Source organism: Panthera pardus, unplaced genomic scaffold (genome assembly GCF_024362965.1).
Source record: "Panthera pardus isolate Hobbes unplaced genomic scaffold, ASM2436296v1 HiC_scaffold_8, whole genome shotgun sequence".
In the NCBI taxonomy this organism is placed as follows: Eukaryota; Metazoa; Chordata; class Mammalia; order Carnivora; family Felidae; genus Panthera; species Panthera pardus.
This window is the reverse complement of record NW_026527013.1, coordinates 22053485-22078497: the sequence shown is the minus strand read 5'-3', so window position 1 is coordinate 22078497 and position 25013 is coordinate 22053485. Positions and strand designations below refer to the sequence as shown.

General features: G+C 47.7%; 1 protein-coding gene across 1 annotated transcript in view; it reads right to left on the bottom strand.

The window, feature by feature from the left end:
* The window catches only part of CACNA1D (calcium voltage-gated channel subunit alpha1 D), a 301425-nt gene extending 276824 nt beyond the window's left edge, over positions 1-24601 (bottom strand). Inside the window, 3 exon segments of the mRNA XM_019417198.2 lie at positions 18287-18392; positions 22097-22406; positions 24344-24601. Coding sequence (XP_019272743.2) covers positions 18287-18392; positions 22097-22406; positions 24344-24410 — 483 coding nt within the window. The 5' untranslated portion in view covers positions 24411-24601.
* Positions 24602-25013: the final 412 nt, after the last annotated feature.

Sequence of the window (25013 nt, the reverse complement as noted above, 5' to 3'; positions counted from 1 at the left end):
TTCTCCTAAGTGGGAGAGAAGATCTGTCTAAAGGCTTCTAAGATTTGCCAGTTTTTGCCTAATGTCATGACTTCGGTTATCTGAATTTTGATATTTTACCATTAAATGAATGGTTATAGATTCCAGATCAAATGTAATTTTAAAAAATAAGCATTCTCTACAATAACAAGATTGCCTATTTTTTTAATGGGCAAAGGGTCTAAACAGACATTTATCCGAAGAATGTATACAAATGATTAATAAGCACATGAAAAGGTGCTTAATATCATTAGTCACTAGGGAAATGCAAATCCACAAGGATCTACTACTTCACATCCACTAGAAAGGCTAAAACCCAAAAGACAGATGATAACAAGTATTAGCAAGGAGAAACAGGAACCCTCATGTACTGCTGGTGGGAGTATAAAATGGTACAGCTGCTTTGGAAAACTTTGACAGTCCCTCAAAATGATATTAAAGTTACTGTATGACCCAGAACATTCCACTCCTAGGAATATACCCGAGAGAATTAAAAGCAGAAGTTCACACAAACACCTGTACGCAAATGTTCACAGCAGCATTCTTCATAATAGCCCAAAAATGTAAACAACCCAAATGTCCACCAGTGATGAAGGGATAAATGAAATGTAACTGATCCCTACAGTGGAATATTATTCAGCCATAAAAATGAATGAAGTACTGATATGTACTAGAGTATGGACGAATCCTGAAAACATGCTAAGTTTTCATAGATCGTATTATGTAATTTACATAAAATGTCTGGACTAGGAAAATCCATACAGAGAGTAGATTAGTGGTTGTCTAGGGAAGTGAGAGTTGGAGGAAAATAGAAAGTGACAGCTAATGAATAGGGGGTTCCTTTATGGGCTGATGAATGTTCTAAAATTCATTTTGATGGTGGTTGCACCACGTGGACACAGTAAAATCCCCTGAATTGCAGAATTTAAAATGGTGAATTGTATGGTATGTGAATTATAAAGAATGTACATGCCATCATCCCAGAATTGGAGACCAGTTCTATTATTTATTGCCCTCAGGTGCCAGGGCCACAGGCCAGTGACCAGTGGTGATCATGGGAACCCAGCTACAGAACACTGACTTAAGTCAAAGATGCTCCACTTACAAACAAGGAGACTATTTTTAAAGCCGGCTTTGTTGTCTCCCACAGCTTCACATGCGGCAAAGGTGGAGTTCTTTGCTGTTGCTAAGATTAAAAGGTTTAACTTAACTGGCATCAAAAGTACATTTTTTTAAAGGCAAGAAGAAAGAAAGGCAGAAACTTACGTATTCTTCTTAGTCAAGCCCAAGGAGCCCTCCTGGGGACAGAATTCTGTCTGCCTGTCTAAAGCATCCGAATGACAGCTGTGAACGGTACGATTACATCTGTTCCCAAGGACCCTGAAGCCCTGGCAAGGGTCAAGCATGTATCATCACTCCCCACAACCCCACGACAGAGTCTCTGGACTCTGGAGGAACGTGAAAATGTGCCTTGCCAGGGACAGGAGGAGGGCTTTCAGATCCAGGCTATTGTGGGGGGGGGGGGTGAAACATCTCACTTGACCATTTTCCTGGGGCCAGGGGCTAAAGAGCACAGCCTAGGTGGAAGAATTCTTGGCATGCAAAGAAAGCCCAGGAGATGGAGAGACTGCAGACTTAAGAAGTGGGACTGGGAAGCGTTGAGGGCGTTCTGTTTAATAAGCTCACCAGAATCATGTAAATAAGTGCCACCCCCTTCAGAGTAGTAAGCTTGGGAAGCTGGACACCTAATTTTGGTAACATTGCCATTCCTCAGAACATTCCCAGAATGCCATTGTCAGACCGTCTTTGAAGCCCATGACATTCCTCTCAAGATCCTTGAAGATAAGAAAATGTGGTTCTTTGAGGGTAGATGTGATTTTCCTACAAACAACCTTTAAGAAAAGGCCATGAATAAGGTCAGTGATCAACCTTGATCACCCCAATTTTAGCCAGAAGCAAAGCAAAATGAAAAGTAGAAACTGACTCTGAAAGTAGTTCTGGAGACAAGCATCCCAGCATCACTGGGAAGAGGGTGCAGCCCCGAGAATAACCACTTTGAAGGGGACACTGCGTTTTGGATGCTTAAGTTCTGCTATTTTCATTAAGCAGTAGACCAAAGGGGGGGTCAATCGGACACACGTGCATGTTCCCTCATTCTGCTCCCAGCTTGGAAGGAGACACCATCAGGCTTATGTTAAGAAAATAGTCAAAGCAATTAAAGCAACCTCAGGGTGCCTGATGTAGACACAGTTTTGCTTCATTAAATACTCAATCATTTACCAAACCGCCCATGCCAGGAGGTGGAGTATTTAAGACAAAGGGAAGGCTGGGTCCCTGCCCACAAGAAGTTCACACTCTTGCTAGAAGTAAGAGAACAGCACAAGATCAAACGCAAGCAAGTTTGTGGCTCAGAGGACTGGGTTGCTTCCAGCCCAGGGGGTAGTCTTGAACTTCTACAAGGAACACACCAGCTGATCTCAGTGCCGCAGCTTTAGCGCCCCCACCTGCAAAATGCACCGGAACGAATCAGGGCCCACGCAGCAGAACCTCTAGCCTCGATAACCACCCAGCTGCAGGCTGGGACTATACTCAGCATTTCCGCTTTTCATCACAGACAAAAGGAAGACAGATCTAGGAACGGAGTGAGGAGGTGATACTAACTATGCTCTGTTCACACTTAGAACCAAGAAATAGCATTTGCTTGCCTACAGGGCTGGCTGGGTCACAAGCCTATCCTTTAATAGGCAAAATCACTTGTAGTTTGCATTGCCCAAGCACGGTGAATTCCACAGCTCTCAAGGAACTCGAGGAATAGTCAGGACTTCAAATGACAGCTGGTTTCTGAAAATCGTGAGGGGTGGGGGTGGGTTGCCTCAAGCTTGGGTATGATTGGTTTTGTCTCTGCCTGCACGTCAGCCTCTCTCCAGCACCCCAGCACCCTCACTGTGGCTGTGCTGGAGGGGGTGACTTTTCTCCTGTGTGGGGCCCACGTGTGGCACTGGCATCACTGGGACTCAGCCTGGCACCGCTTTCTAACGGCATCCGAGGAAAGGTGAAGCCGGATCCTGTCCTTGGAGTCACTCAGCAGACAAGAAGGATAATGCCTGATATGTGCACACTGCTTTCTAGACGATAAAACACTCGCACACACATCCCACTGGTCCCTACTTCACGACTAGGGAGGAAAGCAGGGTCGCACAGAAGTGAGGGTACAGAGCATAAATTCAAGGCCACGTCACTTGCCTCCAAGTCCAGCGTCCTTTCCGTGACATGCCTCGTACACCCGGCAGGGCACAGTCCTGAAACAGTGCAGAGCGGCCACACAACCTGTTGATAATCTCGGGGGCTCATTACCTCATCAGAGAGTCGTTCAGTTAATCTGAGCTTCATTTGCCTCACGTGCACCACAGAAGTGCCGATCGCTGCCGCCTGACTGGTTGTGAAGACAGACAAAACAGGTGTAAAATGCTGGGCTGGGTGCCAGAAATCAAAGGGGGCAAGGTTCAAGGCACAGGCCCCACGGTCTCATCTGAAACGTCAGTGTGGCCACGAATACCAACCCCAGAACCCACAAGCCACACTTGCTCTCCCAGCTTCTGATTGCTGGAGACCGAACGCAGAGCTCCCTGCTGCTGAAAACGCTGACCTCAGCACGTGGGCAAGCTCAGCAGCAGCCACGAGCTCCGCTGCCACGACCAGGCCCCCACGCCTCTCTCCCTCCGCTGCCAGCAAGCCCGGAGCTAGAAGCAGTGACCAGACCCTTCCTGAAGAACAGGCAAGGGCATGCCCCTCCTCCCGCCCCCCTGCCCTGGGCCGCATGGGGGAAAAAAGCTAGGGCCGAGAAATGCAATACTCACAAGAGAACACAGGGACTTAGCAGGCCCAGCTTGTAACTGCGATTTAAAACACCCCACAGCACTCCAGCAGGGGAATTTGAAGGTCCCCCCAACGCTCAGACATTGCTGACCCCCAAAATTCCCTGGGAAGGAAGAGACGATCCTCGAGAGCATTCCTGACAAAGTAAACAGCGTCTTTTGATAAAGTGCAGCTCACCCACATGTTATTTTCTTGACTCCTCACAAAGACTCCATGCTCATCCTACAGATGAGGAAACCAAGGCCAAGGAAGGGAAGAGAATGTGTTCAGTCACAAAGCTAGTGAGCAGCAAACCCGGGGCCCAAATCCAGCTCTGTTTCCTCCAGTCTCTGCTCTCCTAAAGACAGAACACAGGCTGAAGACAGGAAGGGGAGCAGTCAGACAAGGACGTGCCCCAAACACCTGAATAAGTGAGGCCTGAGGTAGAAGGAAGTTAATGGTGCGGCTCCCGAGTTTCAGATGGTTCCCTTACAAAAACCACTTTTCATCCTCTCAACAACGTGATGCATGTGTCGCCTCACCACTCCCATCTCACAGGTGAGGAAACTGAGGCCAGGAACCACATGGCAAAAAGCCAGGGACAGCCTGGGTTCTAGGAAGCCTTAGTTCTGGCAAGTTCCGGCCCACCTGTAGGCCTCAGTCTCCCACTGGAGGGAGGAGCAGGGACTCCTGAGGTCCAAGAACACGGCTTGGGAAAAGGCTGGAGATGTCTGCGTCCCACCTCTGCCACTTCCAGGGCCGGATCTCCCGCCCTCCCTGCCCCAACGAGCAATACACACAAGGCAGCCGGAGAATGAAATTAGACGCCCTGATGGGCGCTCCCCCGGGGCGCTAGTGGTGGTTGATACTCCAGCTCCAGACATCACCCCGTTTTCCTGTGGGAGCCACGGCAGTCAGGCCAGAACTCTCCACACCCGTTTTGCTCCTTGGAGCTTTTGTTTCCTTTCCCCCTCTAAGTATCATTTAATCAAGTGATGGTCAGGGGTCTCCCACCTGGGCCGAGCAGGAACAAGACACAGCTGGTAAGCGGATTCCTAGTTAGCTGAGAAAGTAGTCTGTGCAGACACCCCCAAGCCTCGTGGGAGGGTGTTGAGCTCTGGATTCTTCTACCCTGCCTCAAGATGACTCACTGTGTAGAGGCAGCCTTCAGCCTTCCCAGCTGTGGCAGAATCAGATCCTGACCATTAAATCCTTTCTTTCCTTGGTGTTCCCAGGGAAAGAGAAACCCTCTATTGTTGTCTGAGCAAAGGCAGGCTACGGTCCTGGCCTAGCTCTTCCTCCTACAACGGAGAGGATAACTTTCAGGCACTTCCTCACCAGGGCCACCCCAACACCTGCCAGGCCCACTACCTTCTTAGACTGGGTCAGTCTGGTGAATACATCTTCCATAGAATGGCTTTGGAGAGCAAACCCCCAACACAGTACATCGTCAGGAAGCATCTCTGGTGTGGCTCACCCAATCCCATTCTGCCACTCCCTCATCAGGTTGGGAGTTAGTGGGCCGGTCTTCCTAGGCCCCAGTTTCTTCCCTGGTCTCTAAGGCTGAGGACAGCCACCCCTACCTCACACCACTGTGCTGAAGCTTAAGGACACGTTGCCGTGGCTCACAATAGTAGTGACAACCCCCAATGACTCCGTGTTTTCCAGGAGCCAGGGACTGGGCTAACCCCCTTAACTGCTGTATTTCCTCTTTTCCAAAAAAGGAACAGACTTGGCAAGAAAAAGCAGCTTGCTGATCACAGACAGTGCACAGCAAAGCTGGGGACTGAACCCAGTTTGACTCCAGGACCCATAACCCTAACTGTTTCATCCTATAACCGGCCAGGGCTCAGCACAAACCTCCTACCCACACCGCAAAAGTTCCTGCACTTTCCATTTGTAGGAAACAACTTTTCAAGAATTAAAATGCAATAAAATCTATTTAATACCCAATTTCAACCTCTCTACTCACTCCCTCTTTAACTGGATAATTCAGAAGGTTGGCAGAGGGCTGTAGGGTTGGTAAAAACCTCCATCCAGATCCTCTCCAGCCACAACCCCCACCTGGAAATGTCTCCGGGTGGTAGGAATGAGGAGGCATGAAAACAGCTTCTATGCCAGCCCCCACACCTAGGCTCCAAACCCCAACCAACACCATGAATGTGAAAACTTCCCCGAGGACCCACCTGGATATTCTGATGCTGCTTCTCCCCTTGGCCTCACCCTCCCCTGCTCAGCATTAAGAGGACATCAGTCATGAGCCTCAGCTTCCCCTCACAGCCCAGTGGAGGAGCCTGGGGTCAGAAAGCCTGGTGCAAATCCCGGCCCTGCCCATTCCTAGGCCTTATGGCCTGGTATAAACAATTGACCCACTCAGCCTTTTCTCCTCACATAAAATGAGAATTCCTTGGGAGTTTATGGCAAGGATTAAATGAGAATTAGGGCAATTATAAAGTCCACCTAGCTCAGATGTCAACCATGAGCCAGTAAGAAAGACAATTATCTCCGTGCCTCCAGTTACTATCAAAAGGCAGTGTATGCGGGGTGCCTAGGTGGCTCAGTTGGTTAAGTGTCCGACTTGAGCTCAGGTCATGATCTCGAGGTTCGTGGGTTTGAGCCCCACGTCAGGCTCTCTGCTGTCAGCTCAGAGCCTGGAGCCTGCTTCAGATTCTGTGTCTCCCTCTCTCTCTGCCCCTCCCTGACTCATGCTCTCTCAAAAATAAATAAACATTAAAAAAAATTAAAAAAAAAAAAAGGCAGTGTATGCTACCCGCACCCGATCAAGGTAACAGAGGAGAGACCACTGCATCTATCCTCCAGCTCTGCCGATGCTCTGCTGCCCTCCCCCTGCCAGCGCCCTGACTCCATAAGATAATGGGGCTGTCTATGGTCAAATGATTGCCGCATGTTGGGATGCGTGAAGAAAGTAAGAGAATAATTTCTAAAGTAAAACAGGGCAAGGAGGAGTGATCAAAACTCTCTTTGGTAAGATAAAGAAAAAAATTGAGGAGAGAATTAAAAGTCAACTGAATGCCCAGCATACTGCGAACAGACATTCTTTGGTCATCTGATGTCCCAGCTGTCCCGACTGCCCCTGGTATTCTCAGACACTGCCCTGTCAGAGGGGAAGTGCCTGGCTTCAACCCGGATTCACAGCTGTGGGAGGGCATGGGAAGAAACAGACCGGGGGACAGGAGACTGGCTTGGGTCCTCAGTTGGTTCCTTCCTTACTATGGGACCCTGGGCAAGTCAACTGCTGAGTATGAAAAGGAACACATCCATCCGAAGGGCTCCAGGGCCCTTTCTGATCCCAGGCTCAGCCAGTCTGTGGTTCACATCCAGCACCACTCCGGGTAAATGAGAATCGGCCATCTCACCTCCCGCTGCGCCACATGATTTCCATGACGAGGTGAGCTTCCGCAGCTGGCCAGCGCCTTCTCGTCCCTGACCACACTAGTTCCACTCCACGTGTCGTTCTAGAGAAAGACCTCTTCACCACCCCTCTTTTACCAAATTCTTGCTGGGTGTCACTACTTCTTGAATTCGAATTCGAATTCAGAACTGTAGATGTTCTCATTTCTTTCCCTCCTGATAAAGCCTCTGAAAAGATTGATTCAACATTAATTTATAGTTCAATAATTCAGAATTTGTGAAAGCCCAAAGAGAAGTTCATTTTTGCAATATCGTGAGAGAAAGTTCTAAAGGGGGTAATTACTGGCTGTTTTTGTACAATTCAAAAGGAGTCATTTAAATATAAAGTCATTATACTCCATTGTTATCTATTTACAGAAGGACATTCAAGGATGTCTTTTTAAAAAATCTATTGGTCACTGCCTTAGTCCACATTAGAGTAAAATAATAAAACCACATCTCTTCAAGAATGAGAGTTTTGGAGGGGTTCTCTGCATAAATTCACAGCGTCCTTTTATATTCTGACTTACACAAGTTAGGACAGTAAGCGAATGTGTTTAATGGACTCCATGTTACACATAATAAACGCTCAAAAAAGTACTTTATGCATGATTTAATGATAGCTGTGTTAAACTACTCTTTTTCATCTTCCCATCTTTACTTCTATCATGATTTATATAATCAAAAAGCGAAGCTCTCACAGAACACAGAAGTTCCTTCATTATGCCACAGTTCAAGGTTGCGCGCGAACCCTTTGGAAACTACGAAGCCAGAGACCATCTGCTCGCAGGGCGTTTCTGACTCTAACAAAAGCACAGCGACGATACGGCTCACCACGCCTGACAATGCACTTTGTACAAGGACCCACGCTGCAGATTCCTCCTTGGATTCGGCTCCTAAAAAGTGCATCTCTGAATGAATGCAGCCGCTTCCCATTGTTGAGAGGATAAAAGCATTGTAAGTTAGGATGTGCCTCCTTTGGCCATCACTGCTGGAAATCCTGAAGGCCAAATCGGTGCCCGGGTGTTAGCAATCCATGTTTTCATTCCACATTGCCCCTTCCTTCACCCACTCCTGTTTCCTAAGCTATCTCAGAGCTTTTAGAAGTAGGGGGGCATAAACCCTATCATAAATACCATAATAACAGTGAGATTGTCCTATGCACGAAAAAAAAATAATTAATAACCAAAGAACATGGGACATTAGAAACATACCAGGTTAGATATTTTTCCTCCCCAAATGAAAGGAACTGTAAAGGCAGTGTTCACCTTGAAACTGTAGCAAATACTCCAAAACTAAGAAACTTATTTACCTATTAGCTACCTAGAATGAATATTTCACCAGAAACAACTACAATAATCAAGCGTATGGCAAAGTACTACTCAAAGTGGGGAGAAAAATGATAAGCATTGGGGCCTTTCATCTGGATCTGTGGTTCAAAAGAGGTTAGGAATCTAGTGCTCGGGGTCTGTGGACTTTCTGCTCTAACCAGAGGCTCTGGATGCCTGCCAAACATCCAGGAGGAAGGCTGAACCCTATTCCCAAAATTTCTCTTCCCATAGCCTGAGATGAAAACAAACGAGGTCAGTCATCAGAGGTGAGTGACAGCAGATCATTTCCAGGAGATGGGGGGGTAGGAGTCTGAATGGATACAGGCTTAGTGGACAGTGATGTGCCAGTAAGTGCAGAAATTAAAAATGCACTATCCTCCCACCCAGAGAGTTGATTTCTAAGTACTTATCCCAGAGATGTTTCCTTGTATGCACAAAGAAGCACATTCAAGGATATTCAGTGCAGTACTGTGTGAAATAGCAAAACTTTAGAAACTAGCCTAAATGCTCAGCAGAAAGAGAACAAGTAAACCACGGCACATTCGTACAAGGCATATTTTACCCCAATGCAAGTTGTTAGCTCTCCATGTACAGATATGGAAAGATCTGTATGATATGTTAAGCAGAAAAAAAGAAGCTATATAATGCATGCATTCTGTTCCCACTTGTGTAAACTTTAAAATACATGAGTATGTATGGGGGTGCCTGGGTGGCTCAGTCGGTTGAGCGTCTGACTCTTGGTTTCAACTCAGGTCATGATGTCACAGTACACAAGTTTGAGCCCCACGTCAGGCTCCATGCTGACAGTGCGGAGGCTGCTTGGGATTCTGTCTCTCCCTCTCTCTATTTCTCTCTGCCCCTCCCCCACTTGCGCTGTCTCTGTCTCTCTCAAAATAAATAAACTTTAAAAAAAAGAATGTTAAAAAAATAAAAAATAAAATACCCAAACTATACAGACACCTGCTGTGCAAAATGCACAGGTTATACACATATACGTACACAGTGAAAAACAATTCTGAAAGGGCCACACCAAACTGATGACTGATTAGAACGAGCTGGACAGGTAAAAAGAGACTGTCACTTTATATTGTTTCCAGTGTCCAGAAGAATGCATTCGTGCAAATGTTGAATGATGATCTGTTGTGAGAACACAAAATGTGGAAAACAAAGAGGGTTGTTCTCTGACCCCAGGTTGTGGGTTTTCCTGGGCACAGCAAGCCAGAGCATCTTGGGCTATAAGTCAAGGACAGAAAAGCCTGGTCTGCCCCACATAGCAAGTCTCAATAAAATATCCTTTGAATAATGGTGCCTCAACTCCCTGTCTTATAAATAAGAGTCCTTCCAGCTCTACAAAATTATCTGTGAGCATGTTGTGCTAGACTTCCCCATGGACACAGAAAAAGGAGGCAGGGAAAGGTGGGAGCCTCTCACCTCACCGGCTTGGAGGCCCCAGGCTGCCATGTCCCTCCTTCCCAGGCTGGGTCCACCTGCCAGCCACGTTCCCCCTGAGCAGCCTGCAACCTGCCTTCCCTCCCTCAGGTCAGCCTCCCATTTCCCTCCAGCCTGCCCCTCAAGGTCACTCTTTCAATAATTTCAACAGATGTCCTCTGATTTCTAGAATTACCACTCAGCCAATAGGGAGCAGGATAAAAAATTGGCAGAAAGAATTGCTTGGAGGCTCAGGAGAAGAAAGTCATTTTCCCCTGCACTGGGCAATGTCTGGGGCCCTGCTTAGCAAAAATCACCAGAAGGCTTCATCCTTCAAGGTGTGTGTCAAAACCACCCATCCATCCTTCCACCCACCCACATCTCTGCCCGCCGCCCCACCACACACACACACATAGGACTAGTCACCTCAGGCAATTCCCCCTTCAGCCCCATCTTCAGCTTTGCTCACTGTGTCCCCCGCCCCACCAGCCACGGCTGGCTGTGCTCCCCAGCCACACCGTTTTACTGTCCACAACAACCGTAGCAGCAAGAACTCCAATCCCACTTGAATTAAAAAGAGAAGACACCTTCTGCCTCTTTCCCTACTCTGATCATATGGGCAGAACAGGACTTGGGAGACATAGCCTGTGCTGTTGCTGGCAGAGAGCCCCAGGCGTCTGAGCACAGTAGGAGGAAGAAGCAGGGATGTTACCGTCTATTCCTGGGTGACCTGCCAATCTCCCACCCCCAGGACAAGGACACCCACCGCCAGTCCTTCCCTTGGCACATCATCTGAGCAACAGTAATGCCCCCTGATGTCCTTCCCTATAGCTCAACCACTAGAATTTCAGAACATCTATAATTTCTTTAGGAACTTTGTTAGGGGAGGAGCTGTTGGGGGTCTGTTCTAGAGCCCCACCACCACCACCAATATCTAATGAGACATAAGTATCTCTACTGCTGGGCAAATTGTCCCCTCTGATTTCAGAACTTCTCACATTTTGCAGACAGTTAAAAATTAAATACTGATGGGGAAGGTTAAAAAAAGAAACTATCCACAAATCTGCCACAGGGGTCTCTTGTTTCTCACACAATCATTTTTAAAATACTGAACTTGAGCTGAGGTTAAGGAAAGAATGCATCTCCCCACAGACCCTCCCCCAGACGGGCTAAGAGGGATGCACACTTGAGATGGTGTGTGAGACAGACCCACTGCAGGCCAGCCAGACCGTGCCACAGACACCCGAGGGCCGGGGTGCAGGCTGGCATCCTGACAGCCTCTTTTTTATATGTATTTATTTAGAGAAAGGGAGAGAGAGAGAGAGAAGAAGAGAGCATGAGCAGGGGAGGTGCAGAAAGAGAGGGAGAGAGAGAATCCCAAGCAGGCTCCACGCTCAGCATGGAGCCCAATACAGGGTTCAATCTTATGACCGTGAGATCATGACCTGAGCTGAAGTTGAGAGTCAGATGCTGAACCAACCAACCCAGGTGCCCCAATACCCTCTTTTAAGCCCCTTTTTCCAGCTGCCTCTGATAGGACTTCTACCCCTTGGATTTTTTAGTTAGCTAAGTTCATAAATGACATACACACACACACACACACACACACACACACACACACACACACTTTTTTTTTCCAACTAAGCCAATTTGAGTTGTGTCTCTGCAACCCGTAATCCAACAAGTGCTGGCTAACACATCAATATATCCAAATATCTTCACTCTAAGCCAAGCTCATTTTTAAAGGGTCTGAGCAAGGAAATTCCGGTGCTTAAGGTGGGACTATAAAACAATGAGATTTGCTTTTGTAACAAACCAGCCAAAGGACTGAGGACCCTTTGGAATCCTTCTTAAGAAACTTGACTAGTAGCAAACTTGAACTCTTTAAGAGCTGGACTTGGTCTCTGAAAACCTGTCAATACCCAACCAAAGTCCGTTCAGTAAAAGATGGAGCCACATAACGTGTTCTTTGTCACAAGGTAAGACTAGAAAAGACATATGATGATTTGTGTAGCACATAAACCAGTTCACATTTTATGACTAGGAAACCAGTGTTGGATACAGTGTTACCACACAAGTCTATCTCCTCTGGTCATTTTGCTGCTTTCCCTCCACCCGTCTTTCTATGAACTGTGATGCTCACGCTCCACCCGCGTGCACACAGTGCACACACTGGGCACACGTACAACACTGAACACAGAAGCCAGCTTACGATTCAAAACGTATCAACAAGTGTCTGTCTGTCTTCCTTCTCTCCTGCCTCAGATGTAAAGAGTTAAATTTGCCAAGAAAGACACCATCCTGAAATTAAAGGCAAACTCTGACAGATGTTTCCTGGGATTCTCATTAACACTGGACAGCGAAAGTCAGCCTCTCGGGCAAACATTAATCATTAGCCAATTGTTGAAAATTAACGACTGAACCGTAAGGACTTACCATGAAGCCCTTGTATGGCCATTCGTGTTTTTATTGGCTCATTCCACATACATTTCCTGATGCGCCTACTGTGCGATGGGCACGGGGTTACGTTTGCAACACCATAGAGACCGATCAGACTCCAGCCTCCGTCTCTAGGAACTCATATGCTGATTTCATCCAAAGTAACTCAGCTAATCAGCCAAAGAACCAGGCCATCAGACCCCACAACGCATGTGCAGAACCACAACACAGAAACCACTCCCCATAACAGTTATAAAGCGAGGAGGGATGGTTATAAAAAGGACCTAATGTCTGTAAAGAGGAGGATGTACTGTGCTTATGGGAGGGCAAAGAGAAAGCAAGTACTTACACTCTGGCAGGTGGGGTGGGAGGCAGGAGCGAATGAGGCTCAGAGGAGGCTGAGCTGAGAAGGCAGCACAGGAGCTGTCTCAGAACAGACAGAATCTAGCTGTGCAGAAATAAGAGCGCACAGTTCAAACAGAACTCTTTGCGGAGCAAAGACCTGGTGTGGATAACATTCCGAACTAAAACCCACCTTACAGGCTAACCCCAAGGAACCAAGTTATGAAACTGTGTTTTGGAAGTTCTCACTATGTGCAAAAACAGTGAGATGCTAAACTATATGACCACACAGACCCAATGTGCTCACTTTTTCAGCCCAGGAAACACCGTGCATTGGGATCTCAGCCACGGAAGAGAGAACACAATCAAAGGACACCGTCCCACGACATTCCTGGCCATTGTAAGGCATCTCACAATGGTCCCACTGCCAAGAGCCCACAGCCAGCACTGCTGCTCAGAGACCCACCACTCCGCTACTCTGAGCACAAAACGTTCTAGACAGCTCAGCTCTGAAACCCAGCTCCCAGGGCTCCATCAGCCAGAGGTGCTCGAGAAGCAGAGTCACAAGACTCTAACCTTTTTAAGAATACGAGCTTATAACTTCCCACCCACTCCCAGCCAAGGACCTCCTCCAAGGAGTCCACAGAGGGACCTGCCACACAGGAAATCCTGAATAAAGCTCAGAGGAAAGAATGGGTTTGGTGCTTCTCCTGGCAATCACATCAACAACACGTGTTTACTCAACAGCTACTTTGTACCAGAGGGCCAGGCACTGTGGGGGATTCCAGAATGATTCACTATGAGTTGTGTTCTTCAGTCAAATCCTTGACCACTGAGCTATACTCTTTATGAATTATATTCTGAAAATGCTTGATAACATAAAGATGAGAATATAAAGAGCTAAAATATAGGGTATTTTATATGCGAGTTTCCACCAGACAGGTTCAAATAAGAGTGTTACTTTGGGGACACCAGGGTGGCTCAGCAGGTTAAGCCTCTGACTTCAGCACAGGTCATGATCTCACCACTCATGAGTTCAAGCCCCACCTCAGGCTCTGTGCTGACAGCTCAGAGCCTGGCGTCTGTTTTAGGTTCTGTGCCCCCCTCTCTCTTTACCCCTCTCCCACTCACAGTCTGTCTTTCTCTCAAAAAAAAAATAAATAAATAAATAAATAAATAAACATTAAAAAAATTGTTAATGAAAAAAAAGTGTTACTTTGGATCAGGGTCAGAAAATCCTTCGTGGAAGTGAGTAGTTTGAGATTATTCCTGAAAAGCTACAAGGGCGGTGACATGTGAAGAAGGGGCTGGCAGGGGTGGAGGGGGGGCACCTAGGTGGCTCAGTTGGTTAAGCATCTTTGGTTCGGGTCATGATCTCACAATTCACAGGTTCGAGCCCAGCATCAGGCTCTGTGCTGACAGCTCAGAGCCTGGAGCCTGCTTCAGATTCTGTGTCTCCCTCTCTCTCTGACCCTCCCCCACTTGTACTCTCTCTCAAAAATAAATAAACATTAAAAAAACTTGGGGGGGGGGGTGGCGCCTGGGTGGTTCAGTTGGTTAAGCATCTGACTTCGGCTCAGGTCATGATCTCCCGGTTCGTGAATTCAAGCCCTGTGTCGGGCTCTGTGCTGACAGCTCAGAGGCTGGAGCCTGCTTCCGATTCTGTGTCTCCCTCTCTCTCTGTCCCTCCCCTACTTGTGCTCTCCCTCTCTCTCTCAAAAATTTTAAAAAAAGAAGGAAGAAGAAGGAGGAGAAGGAAGAAGGAGAAGGAGGAGAAGCAGGAGAAGCAGAAGAAGCAGAAGAAGCAGAAGCAGCAGAAGAAGAAGGAGGAGGAGGAGGGGCCAAGGGAGAAGAGGCACTGCAGATGGAGAAAAGCCCAGGAGGCAGGCAAGCTCACAAGAGGAGTGTTTAGGAACTGTAGGTGGACAAATGCGGGGGGAGGGAGGGTTCAGCTACAAAGAGGAACTCAAAAAGCTCAGACGGCCCAGGAGGACCTGGCCGCAGCAACCCGGGTGTGGATGGGGAGGAGAGGAAGACACGAGGGGTTCTGTAGATGCAAAATATCAACTGGCTAAAGAAAAACAAAGGGGCCTCAACTCAACAACAAGATGAGAAAGGGGGCGGGAAAGGGGCAAAGCCTTGGTAAAACTGCCTGTTGAGTAGAACAAGCAACTTATTGAACACCCTTTATCCGCCACTGTGCCTGATAAAGGGATAGAGAGGCCTGGGCCAGAGGCCCTGCCCTCCGTGGGTGGCATCATTAGCAGACATGAGGGAAGGTCCTAATTGGCAGACAAGCACCCCCATTTGGGACAGCTCTAATTTGGGGCAGCTCAGCACTACAGAGAGCTGGGCACCGCCTGGGGCTGGGGACCCCGCTGCACAGGCAGAAAACTTCAACTGCATCAGTTTGCATATGAAAAACTGAAGTTTGGGAAACTAGATAGAGCATCCTTCAACACACTGCAGTACAATACTCTGAGCAGCCTCGCTCTGACACCCCATGAAGCAGAGCTCTCCCCTCCGCCCCCCCACCCGGGCTAAGAAGAAATTAAACAAATGATATACACTTTCAATAAGTGGAAGCGAGGAGTTCGCGCTACCCACTGAGCCAAGAAGGGTCTCACTGTGGGAACTCAGTTGTACCGTTTCCATGGCTCCAGCCTCCACCAGTCCCTGCAAGTCCACAAATGAAAGCTGCATAGAAACTTGAGATTGTTTATATTTAAAAAAAAAAAATCTAACCCTGGGAAAACTTGCTGCCCCCAAGGTAGTTTCTAGATCTCCAAAGCTGGCTAAGTTGCATGCAACCCAGACAAAATACCTATCAGACCAGTGAGGATGGCCACCTTTCCTACCCAACAGAAGTAATCACGTCACTACAAATGACCTGTAACAGGCAGAAACAGCTTGTACCAAGCTGGCTCTAAGAGTTCAACATACACATTCCCCACAGAGCTACGAAGCAAAGCAATTCACCAGCACCCTGACACGTGCAGTTCTGCAACCCGTATCGGTCTCTGCCCTTTGCTTTGCCATTCACGTTAACTGAAAGGTATTTACTACAGATGAAAAATAAGCTTCGTTCAGCTGCCTCTAAACCGATCCCAAAAATAGAGCAATCACTTTGGTACAAATTGGGTCAAATGTATTAAAAAACAAAACAAAACAAAACAAAAAAAAAAAAACCAGCTCCCTGGCAGGAGCACCAACATGGCATGGGACCTTGCAAAGAGTCAGGGGGAAATCCACAAAGATCTTCCCTTCCCACAGTGAGAAAGGAAATATTTAAAGAGTCAAGCAGAGAATAAACTCATCTGGCCATGTGACCATCCAAGTGAAACAAGACAGAAACTCGAATGCTATGAGTTTCAGAGCAGTAAGAGGTCAAAGGAATACATGTTGGTTTTTAGAAAGGTCTGCCAAACTAATACCCCGCCTCTCCCCCCGCCCCTAAAAATACCACTGCTTAAGAACTGTCGAGAAAGGATCCGCTAGGGAGGGACTGCAAGGGAGAAGAAAACAGATTTACCCATTTCTTATAGTTTATTCCCTTACTCGTTAGCTGAGAAATCCAACTGGTCTTACAGCAGATATCAGTGCCCTGAATTTCCCTGGGAAAAATCAGAATATTAATTGGCTTACACACGCAGCTACATTAATTATTCCATTGATCTGAATTAATCTGCCTTTCTGAAAGGTATTTATTTTCTAAGTTTGTTTAATCATGTTCTCTTGAGCTACAAAAAGCAACAAACTGGGTCACCATCCACGTTGTTAAATTTGGTAACAAGGCTGACACCATCTGTGGCCTAGACTATGATGATCCATCCCCATTGATGGGGGCTTTTTGCCACTTCTTTTCCTTTCAAATGATCATCTAATGTCACATGCCTACAACCAAATCAGAAGCTGTTTAAAATATCCCAAAGCACTCAAATCACCATAGTATAAATACACAGTGATGGTAAGGGTGTATACATGCATCCAGTCCTGTTGAGTTGTATCTTCGGGAGCAGTGTCCACAAGTTTATTGCATTCTCTAGAAATCAGACCATAAAAGCCTGACCGTGAACAGACATCACGTTTATTATGGGACATACGCCACAACATCTTACGTGTGACGTGAAATCCTGTATATAAACCATTGAGGCTAAAAATCACAAGAGCATAATTTCAGGATCTTCAGAACCCAGCAGAGCCCTCCCCACACTAGTTTTGCCTTTACAACACTCAGTTACAAACAGCCAGCCCTACTAAGATACAGCTTCAACGTGAGAAAAATCAGAACAAAATGAATCTTAAGAGAGGAGAAAGCAAAACAATAGAGGGAGCTCCCTGTGACCCAGCGCTGGCCCCTGCCCCACCTGCCTCTCTGGGCAGCCTCTGCCAAGGAGGATGCTACAGCTGGAGAAAAAATCCTGATGGGCCTTCTGAATCATTGAGAAAAGATTACGGAATATCAGAGGTAAACACGATCCCAGGGATCTTCTCACCCAACCCCCTAGACAAGTGGCTGAATGGCCACGCAGAGAGGATTTGGGGAAGTGCCCCAGAACACAGCAAGCTGCCAGCTCTGTGGGACAATCACGCTCCTAGTCCCAACTCTGGTGCTCTTTAGGGCTTTTTTTCTTTCTTCTTTCTTTCTTTCTGTTTTTGTTTTTTTAACTATACCAACCTTTCCCAAAGGAAGTTCCATGAAACACTGGTTTGGTGATATGTTCTGCCAAAAAACTGTTTGAAGAATCCATGACCAATTACTTTTAGGGACTCGCTGAGTTAAACAAAATGAAACTGGTTTTTTAACTACAGACCTTCCCGGAGCTCTTACTGAGCTAATGTGCGCTATAAATCTTTAAGAGGGCAATAAAGTTATGTGAAAGTATCCCGATTTATTTAACCAAAGAATCATCTTATCTTGGGGCATTTCATAGGCCGCTCCTAGTAGAATACTACACTGTATTCTCCAAATTAGGTTCCACATAGCTGTATTCGTTTTCTTATACGCTGCTGCTCTAAAAATGAATAGTTCACGGGCAAAGTCCATGGTAATTCTCTACTTACCAGAAAAACTGACCAAACAAAATGCCCATCACTCCCCAATAACACTTGATTAAAAAAAAAAAAAGCAGCTCTTATTATCATGAAAATAATGGTAGACAGCAAAAGTCTATGTGGAAAGAAAAGTTATTTTAAAATCTGCTACAAACCGGAACCTTCCGTGAAAAAGTTCCACATCTCTTTATACAAGATTCAGGACTTTATACACTTTCATTCAGTATAAATTTGAGAATACAGGTCAGAGAGAAAAGCAAACAAACAAACCCCCTGTTGGAAAGCTCCAGGAAACATCCCATGCATAGCTGTAAACTTCAGCCACCCAGAAAGCTAGCTGCCAGTTTAAGTACAGAGGCAAATGATAACCACACATCAGGACAAGCAGGAACTCTAAGGACACTTACCAAGTTATGATTTGTTGAATTAGAATCATCTTCAGGGAATGGGATGTAAATAGCTAAGGCCACACAATTGGCAAAAATAGCCAATAATATAAATATGTCAAATGGTCTGAAAAATTTTGTTAAGGTATATATGTCTTATGCAAACGTAAACCATCTCTCTCATCACATTCCCGATCATACCACTCTTGAATCACTTTTGAAATGAAAATTATACACACAAATCCCTTCTTGACGAACTGTCGAGACCTGCTTGGTCCCCAGTAGATGTAATCATCCATGGTCCTCTGGCAAATCTCGCTATCGAATGACTTTTCCGTGTCCTTTCCTTCTTCTGCAAGGATCACATTGCGTTCATTCTTTGCCGTGCATTTTATATTGAAACCTAAACACACATCCAATTAGGGCAGCCTCTGAACCACGTTTCTGCTTCTTAGAGTTTTAAAAGTGACAAAGGCCTTAGAACACTAAATTCCTGGCTGTTGTAGACACAAAGAGTAGTCCTCATGAGACAAATCTCTCCCACAAATCCTTGCCTCCATGTGTTAAAGCCATTTTCTCGGGGGCTATTCTTGGCTGGGTCGATCTCCTGTCTGGACTGGGGCAGGCCAAGTCACCAGGACTTTCTGCATTCTACCTGTGACTGTCTCATGGCATGTTCCAATACCTCAGACACTGTAACCGGCAAGCCAGGCTCCAGCTCCCCCTCTGCTTCCTTTACTAATCAATGCCTATCACTGTTTCAGATTACAGCTGGACTGGAGCTCAGTTTATAATGAGCTGTTACTGCTTTCAATTTATAAACAAATTAAATAAAAAGCCATAAGAAATCAGCACCAGACACTTGCAAAGTACAACTGAACAATTCTAAATCTCGGGGGTCTGTCTGGAAGAATCACTTTGAAATCAGCTTTCAACAGACACTTGCTTAAACATTCTGGTGTTATTAAGAGACATTGTCAAAACTGGCAGTGCAAGATTCGACTCCTGCCAAAATGACTATTTATCTTCTTTTGGTTTTCAGCCTTTCCGAATACAAGGTTTCTGAACACCAACATAATCTGCAACCTGGGCGGGGGGCGGGGGGCTTGATTTTATAACAGTGCTTCTCCCATAACCTCACCCACAAAAGGCAAAGCCACTGGTTTAACTAAACACCTTGAAATATTCAAGCTTTGAGGATATGAATAGGCCCTTCTCCGTGCATCCCGATATCCTTCTGGGACATCCAAAACTGCCGGGAAAACAAAGGCACCTTACCTCTCTGGGGATACCCTGAGTCTCATGAGAACTCAGCCCTCTGAAGAGCTTCAACGCTCACTGAAATAAGGGCATGAACGACATTATTCTCTTACTAATTTTGATGGGTTTATTTTTAAAGCCAATTAGCTTTCATTCATATTTACTCTTTCAACTCATCTAGTATTACAAAATCTCTTATCTAGGGAATCTAACTTTGAGACAGTTCCCCTTCAAAAGACTTCAGAATCTCCTTTTCGGTTTTTCCTTTTCGCAGTTCCTGCTGAAATTTTAAAAGCCAACTGCCCCACTGTTATTCTACATAGAAACATACCCATGGCCTTTCCGTCCCCCATACCCTACCCTTCCGTTTTAGTTCCCAACACCTAAATGACGGACCAGGCAATCTGAGAGATACCAATGCTGTTCAGGAAGGCCAGACGTAATGCTTTTTCTTTACGGTGGTCAGGTTTCAGTTTCCAGGTGTTGGTGGATACTATCTCACTGCCACAAGACTTTACAAGCCACACAGAACAGAGCAACAGAGAATAGATGGGTCCGCTCCCAAAAATTCCTTCTGATAAGGCAAACTCTCCTCGTTCCCCTAAGATGCAGGACACCCTTCCTCGCCTGGGTGTAAAAACAAACGAAGCTGTCAGACACCTTGTCTGACTGGGCCTGGCTTCACTGGCTTTAGGAGGATTTCTACAACCTGCTCCCTGAACTAGAAGGAAACCGTCACTTGGAAAGACAAACAGATCACACGTTGTTTAAAGATCTGTTCTCCAGGCTGTCCCGTTTGCAGGCAGGCTTCTCCCTGCATTGGCAGCCACATCCCCTAGTTCCTGTACACATGTGTCTGGCAATGCGGGAAAGGGAATCAGCAGCATGATCCAGGAATTCACTCCGTACACATAAATCCCTACATACAAATTACTGTGCACGAAGAGAAATGGCGTCAGGCCTCCTACTTCACTCCACGTGAAATTAATGACCCCAGACAGGTCTCCGCTTACTCAGAGTCATGTCAAGCCAACCTCAGGAGGAGGAGACCTTTCTGCCAGAGTATAAACATGCCTCCAACTCTAGCGATGCCACTGAGGCACCCCCTATGCACCTAGCTGCCTCCCAGCTGACACTGGTGTTCATTCTCAGACCAGAAAAGAACTTAAAGAAAAAACACATGCACACAACCCCAGCTATGCAAGAGACACCGTAACTCCCTCTAGAGAAGAGACATCTGTTCTAAAAAGGAAAAACACACGAAAACCCCTCAAATCCTACCCTTGCATTTGGCTGCCCTCTCCAAAACCTTTCTAAACAAAGTTACCTCATTTTAACTTGCGGCCGTAAGCACAGAAAATAGCCAGCTAAGACAGAAGGCATGCAAATCGCTGCCTAGCTAGGTACTCAGATTATAAGGGGGTTTCAGCGCCACCTTCCAGCTGCTGGCCAACACCCTCCCTTTTTAGCCCGTCCACTCTGGGCGTGGTGGGCGAAGCCCCACATTCACACTCTTTCCTATGGTCAGAAGCTACTCTGAGGCTCCTGTCAGCCCCAAATACACTTCTGGGAAAAGGAAATGCTTTGTTTTACCCAGACCAATGAATCATCTGACTAATTAGAAAGCCATTTGCTCAGAAAGAAGGCCTCAGTCAACCTTTTCTGAAGGGTGGCAGGAACTGGGGATTGGCCTCCAGATTTGGGGAAAGGGATGAGCAGGCCGAGGACCCTGGTTATCCAAGATCTGGGATGTAACAACCATCCTGGGGCATCTGGAGTTCAGTTTTAAAAATACAAAGGAGACACCCAGAAATGTAACTCCAGTCCAAGGACCCAGACAGAATGTTTCATAAAGGCAGCAACTGCAAATTCCCCCACTGACAGACTGCTCTCTAACTCACAAGCGCTCAGGAAGAAGAGGCGCACCCCAGCCTCTCCCTCCATACGCTTCCTCGTGCTCACGTTTCACATGCTTTTTTGGAACCTGTCAAAAGGAAATTCCGGGAAGTCATAGCATTGATGAGCATGCTGCTCCCTCCCTATGAAGCAAGCGTTCATATTTGTAGCTACCTGAACAGTCAGAACCACCAGATGTCAGAGCTAGAAGCAACCTTAGCATTAGCCGGAGTGGCAGAAACAAATCCCAAACACCAGAATGAGAAGGTGCCACTCAAGGTCCAAAATGTATTTCTTTCCAGCAGAGTCTCATGCAGTCTTTTCATTTTAAATTTGCATACCTTATCTGCAATAGGTTCAGTGTATGTCACTGCCCCCAAAAACAATGGTGGGTTTAAACCAAACATCTCGCGTCAAGTGACCAAAGGTCCATTTCGTATTTAATGAACACTCACACACACACGCACACACACAGCTAAATATACCCTCAGAGCAGCCCCTCGCACCCTGAGGAGACAGGAAGGTATACACGACGAAACCCTTTCCGTACAGCTTTTCTGTTGCTCCCATTCCAGACTGCTACAACTTTGTAAGTGCCATTTCAGAACGCAAATCCTTTTGAAGAACAGATGGTAAAAGAGAAAATGAGAAAGACTTCCCCCAAAAAAAGGATACTTCCATTCCACTATACTAATGCAGGCTCTTCGGATGGGGTTATTGAGTGATAAACAGAAAAGGGCACGGGCAGGTCGGCTGTTGGACGAGTTACCCTGTTTTTTGCTCTTGGCGTATTGCTGACGTTTTCTTTGGGAGAGAGATCCTACAGGTGGGGGTGCGGAGGTGCTCATAGTTTGGGCAGCCTTGGCCTGTCTAGCAGCATCGATTGCAGCTTGCCAAGACAGGACAGTTTGCTTGGAGCTATTCGGCTGAGAAGTTGGTCCTTCACCAGAAAGAGGGAGTCTGGTGCCTCTTGCATAGTTTGCCTCTGGGAAGAAAGAGAAAAAGAAAAATTAAAAAACAAACAAAAAAACCGGTGAGAACCTAGTGTGAGAAAAAAGCAAAGGTTGTCTCTCATCAGTAAGAGGGGAGGGGGATCGTCCCCATGTCTCCATTTTGAACCTCATGTCCTATTTTTCAGGAGCAGGAAGAGAAATCCACGCGCTCTGTGCAGAGTATCGGTGGCACAGGACCCACTGCTGCAATGGGGCGAATGCCTCTCTCCAGGCCACAAGGCCTCCGCTCGTGCCTTGCTTCAGACTGAAGTCATCCCACACTTATTCCACTCTCTCTGACTTTTAAAACCCATGTATCTCTAATGAGTTAACAGATACGTACAACAGCTTTTCTCCAAAGTAACTACCACCATTACCAAAAAGAAAGGGGGGGGGGGCAGTCCCAATAACTCAATAGTCTTAATCATTTTCAGGGTGTTACTCTAACATCTTTCCACAGCCACAAATGCATTTTTTTTTTTCAGCACAGGGGGAAAAAAAATCCTCCACTGGCACCAGGGCAATACCAAAAGCCCCGTAACAAATATCTAGATTATGCACTGACACTTCCTGCAAATGAAAATTCATGATGCTTGGGACTCATTTCCTCCACAGGCTTCCGAAAACAGAAAACATCTTTAGGCCTTTTTTGCATTTTAAATTGCAGCCGCAGCAGCCAAGCCAGCATCCAGAGAAACAGTCAAGGCAGGCAGCTTGCACCCCTACACCTAGGAAAGACAGACTGGATTATGCCAGGGGCCCTCGAGGCCCAAGCAGGAAATCATCTCAGTGCAGGCTGACAGCCGCGGACATGCAGACCCTCCAGAGGACTCCACGTGCAAGGGCCCCTCTGATTTGGGGTCAGACCACTACCCAGGCAGGTCTCCCAGGCACGTGCCTACCTTGAGTCACAACCTCTTTACTGACACAGAAGTCAAAGTGAGAGTGGTGGCAAGGTAGAGAGATGGGCGTTTGCAAAACCAATTCTTGCTAATCAAAGAACAAGACAGAGTCAAAGGAAGCACAGGTCTGCCTGCCCAGCAGCCTGAGAAGGGGGGCACCACGGGGGAGGGGGGCGTGCAGCAGACAGTCCCGAGCAGGGGAGGAGTTGTTCCGAGCCTTCCCATGGGAAGCGCTCACTCGGGAAGGCTGTGAGCCCACTGAGGTCGTGGGGGGCGCCCTGGCCTCCAAGGAGGAGGTAGGAGGGCTGGCCAGAAGCAGGTCCAGCCTCCGTGGACCCAGCCGGGCTGGCGTGGCGGCTGGCTGCACGTGGTGCCCAGGCCGGGCTGGGGAGGGGAGCCCCACAGCGGCAGCGACTCCCCGGGCATTGCTAGGTTACCGACGTGTGCACACAGACGCTGGGAGCGGGAATACGCTCCACCCGACCCCCTGGCCGAGATTCCGAGACCCGGCCTCCTTCTCCAGGGGCGGGGTGTGCTTCACCCACCGTCGCAAAGAGGGAAACCGGGCAATCCTAGAATTTTCCGGATGCCACTGGAGACCAGGGGGCGGGGAAGGAACGGAAGGCGAGAAGAGGCTGGAAAGGGGGCTCGGGCTGAGGTCTAACAGCCACCCCCCTTCCATCGCTCGGGAGCGTTGAAGGAAAGTTGAGCCCGAGGACACTGAACCCGAATCACCTCGGTTCGCCACCCCTCCGGCGGCACAGTACTCCGAGGACTCCACGGCCGCCCCCACCCCACAAATGCAGAATTAACTCTGACATTCAAGGCCTGAAGGGGAGAACGGAGTGGCTGTCACGCATCTCCCCTTTCCATGTAGATGACACCGAGCTAGAAGCATCCTCTCCAGCCCCCTCAACCCACCCAGCGCATCAGAGACGGGAGGGGGTGGGAAGGAAGAGGGGGTGGGAAGAGGAGGACCATGACAAGGATTAGATTTGGCAGCGGGTGCCCAGGCTCTAGCTGCTCACCGTTCGCGTGGTCCGCTTGCTGCTGCCGTTGATGGTGCATGTTTTTCATCATCATCATCATCATCATCCACGAACATTTATTGAGCGCCTACTGTGTGCAGGGCACGGTGCTGGGCGTCGGGGCGGGGGGGAGGGACGGGTAAAGGGGTTACCAATAGGTTGGAGCCGCGGTCCCTGCCCTTATTGTGGCTTCAGCAGGGGGTGGGGAGGGACGGGGACAGATAGCAGAAAATAAGAATAATTTGTAAAAACCGCTCGCCACCCACGCTCCCTCTTTTTCAAAAATGGAGCAAAATAAACTTTTTTTTAAAAAATAAGATCAGATGTATATATTATCTTAATAATATATACATGTAATTTTTTGCTGCAAAGGAGAATTGGCTTGGTCCCCTCCTCTAGCGGAGGGACGCCGCGCAGATGCCGGCCCGGCCGCCGGGGCCGCTCGGAGCGCCCCCCATGCCCGCCCGCCCGCCGCGGTGCCCGGTGCCCGCCGCCGCCGCCGCCCGCGCCGCCGCTGGCTCGGGACCGCGGGCGCCCGGAGCTCACATCCGGGGACGGAGGCGCTCGCTCGCTCGCTCGCTCCGCGCCCGCCGCGCCGCGCCGCACGCCGGCTTCGCCCTGGCGACGCTGCGCGCCCGCCGCCGCCGTCCCCTCCCTCCCCCCCGCCCGC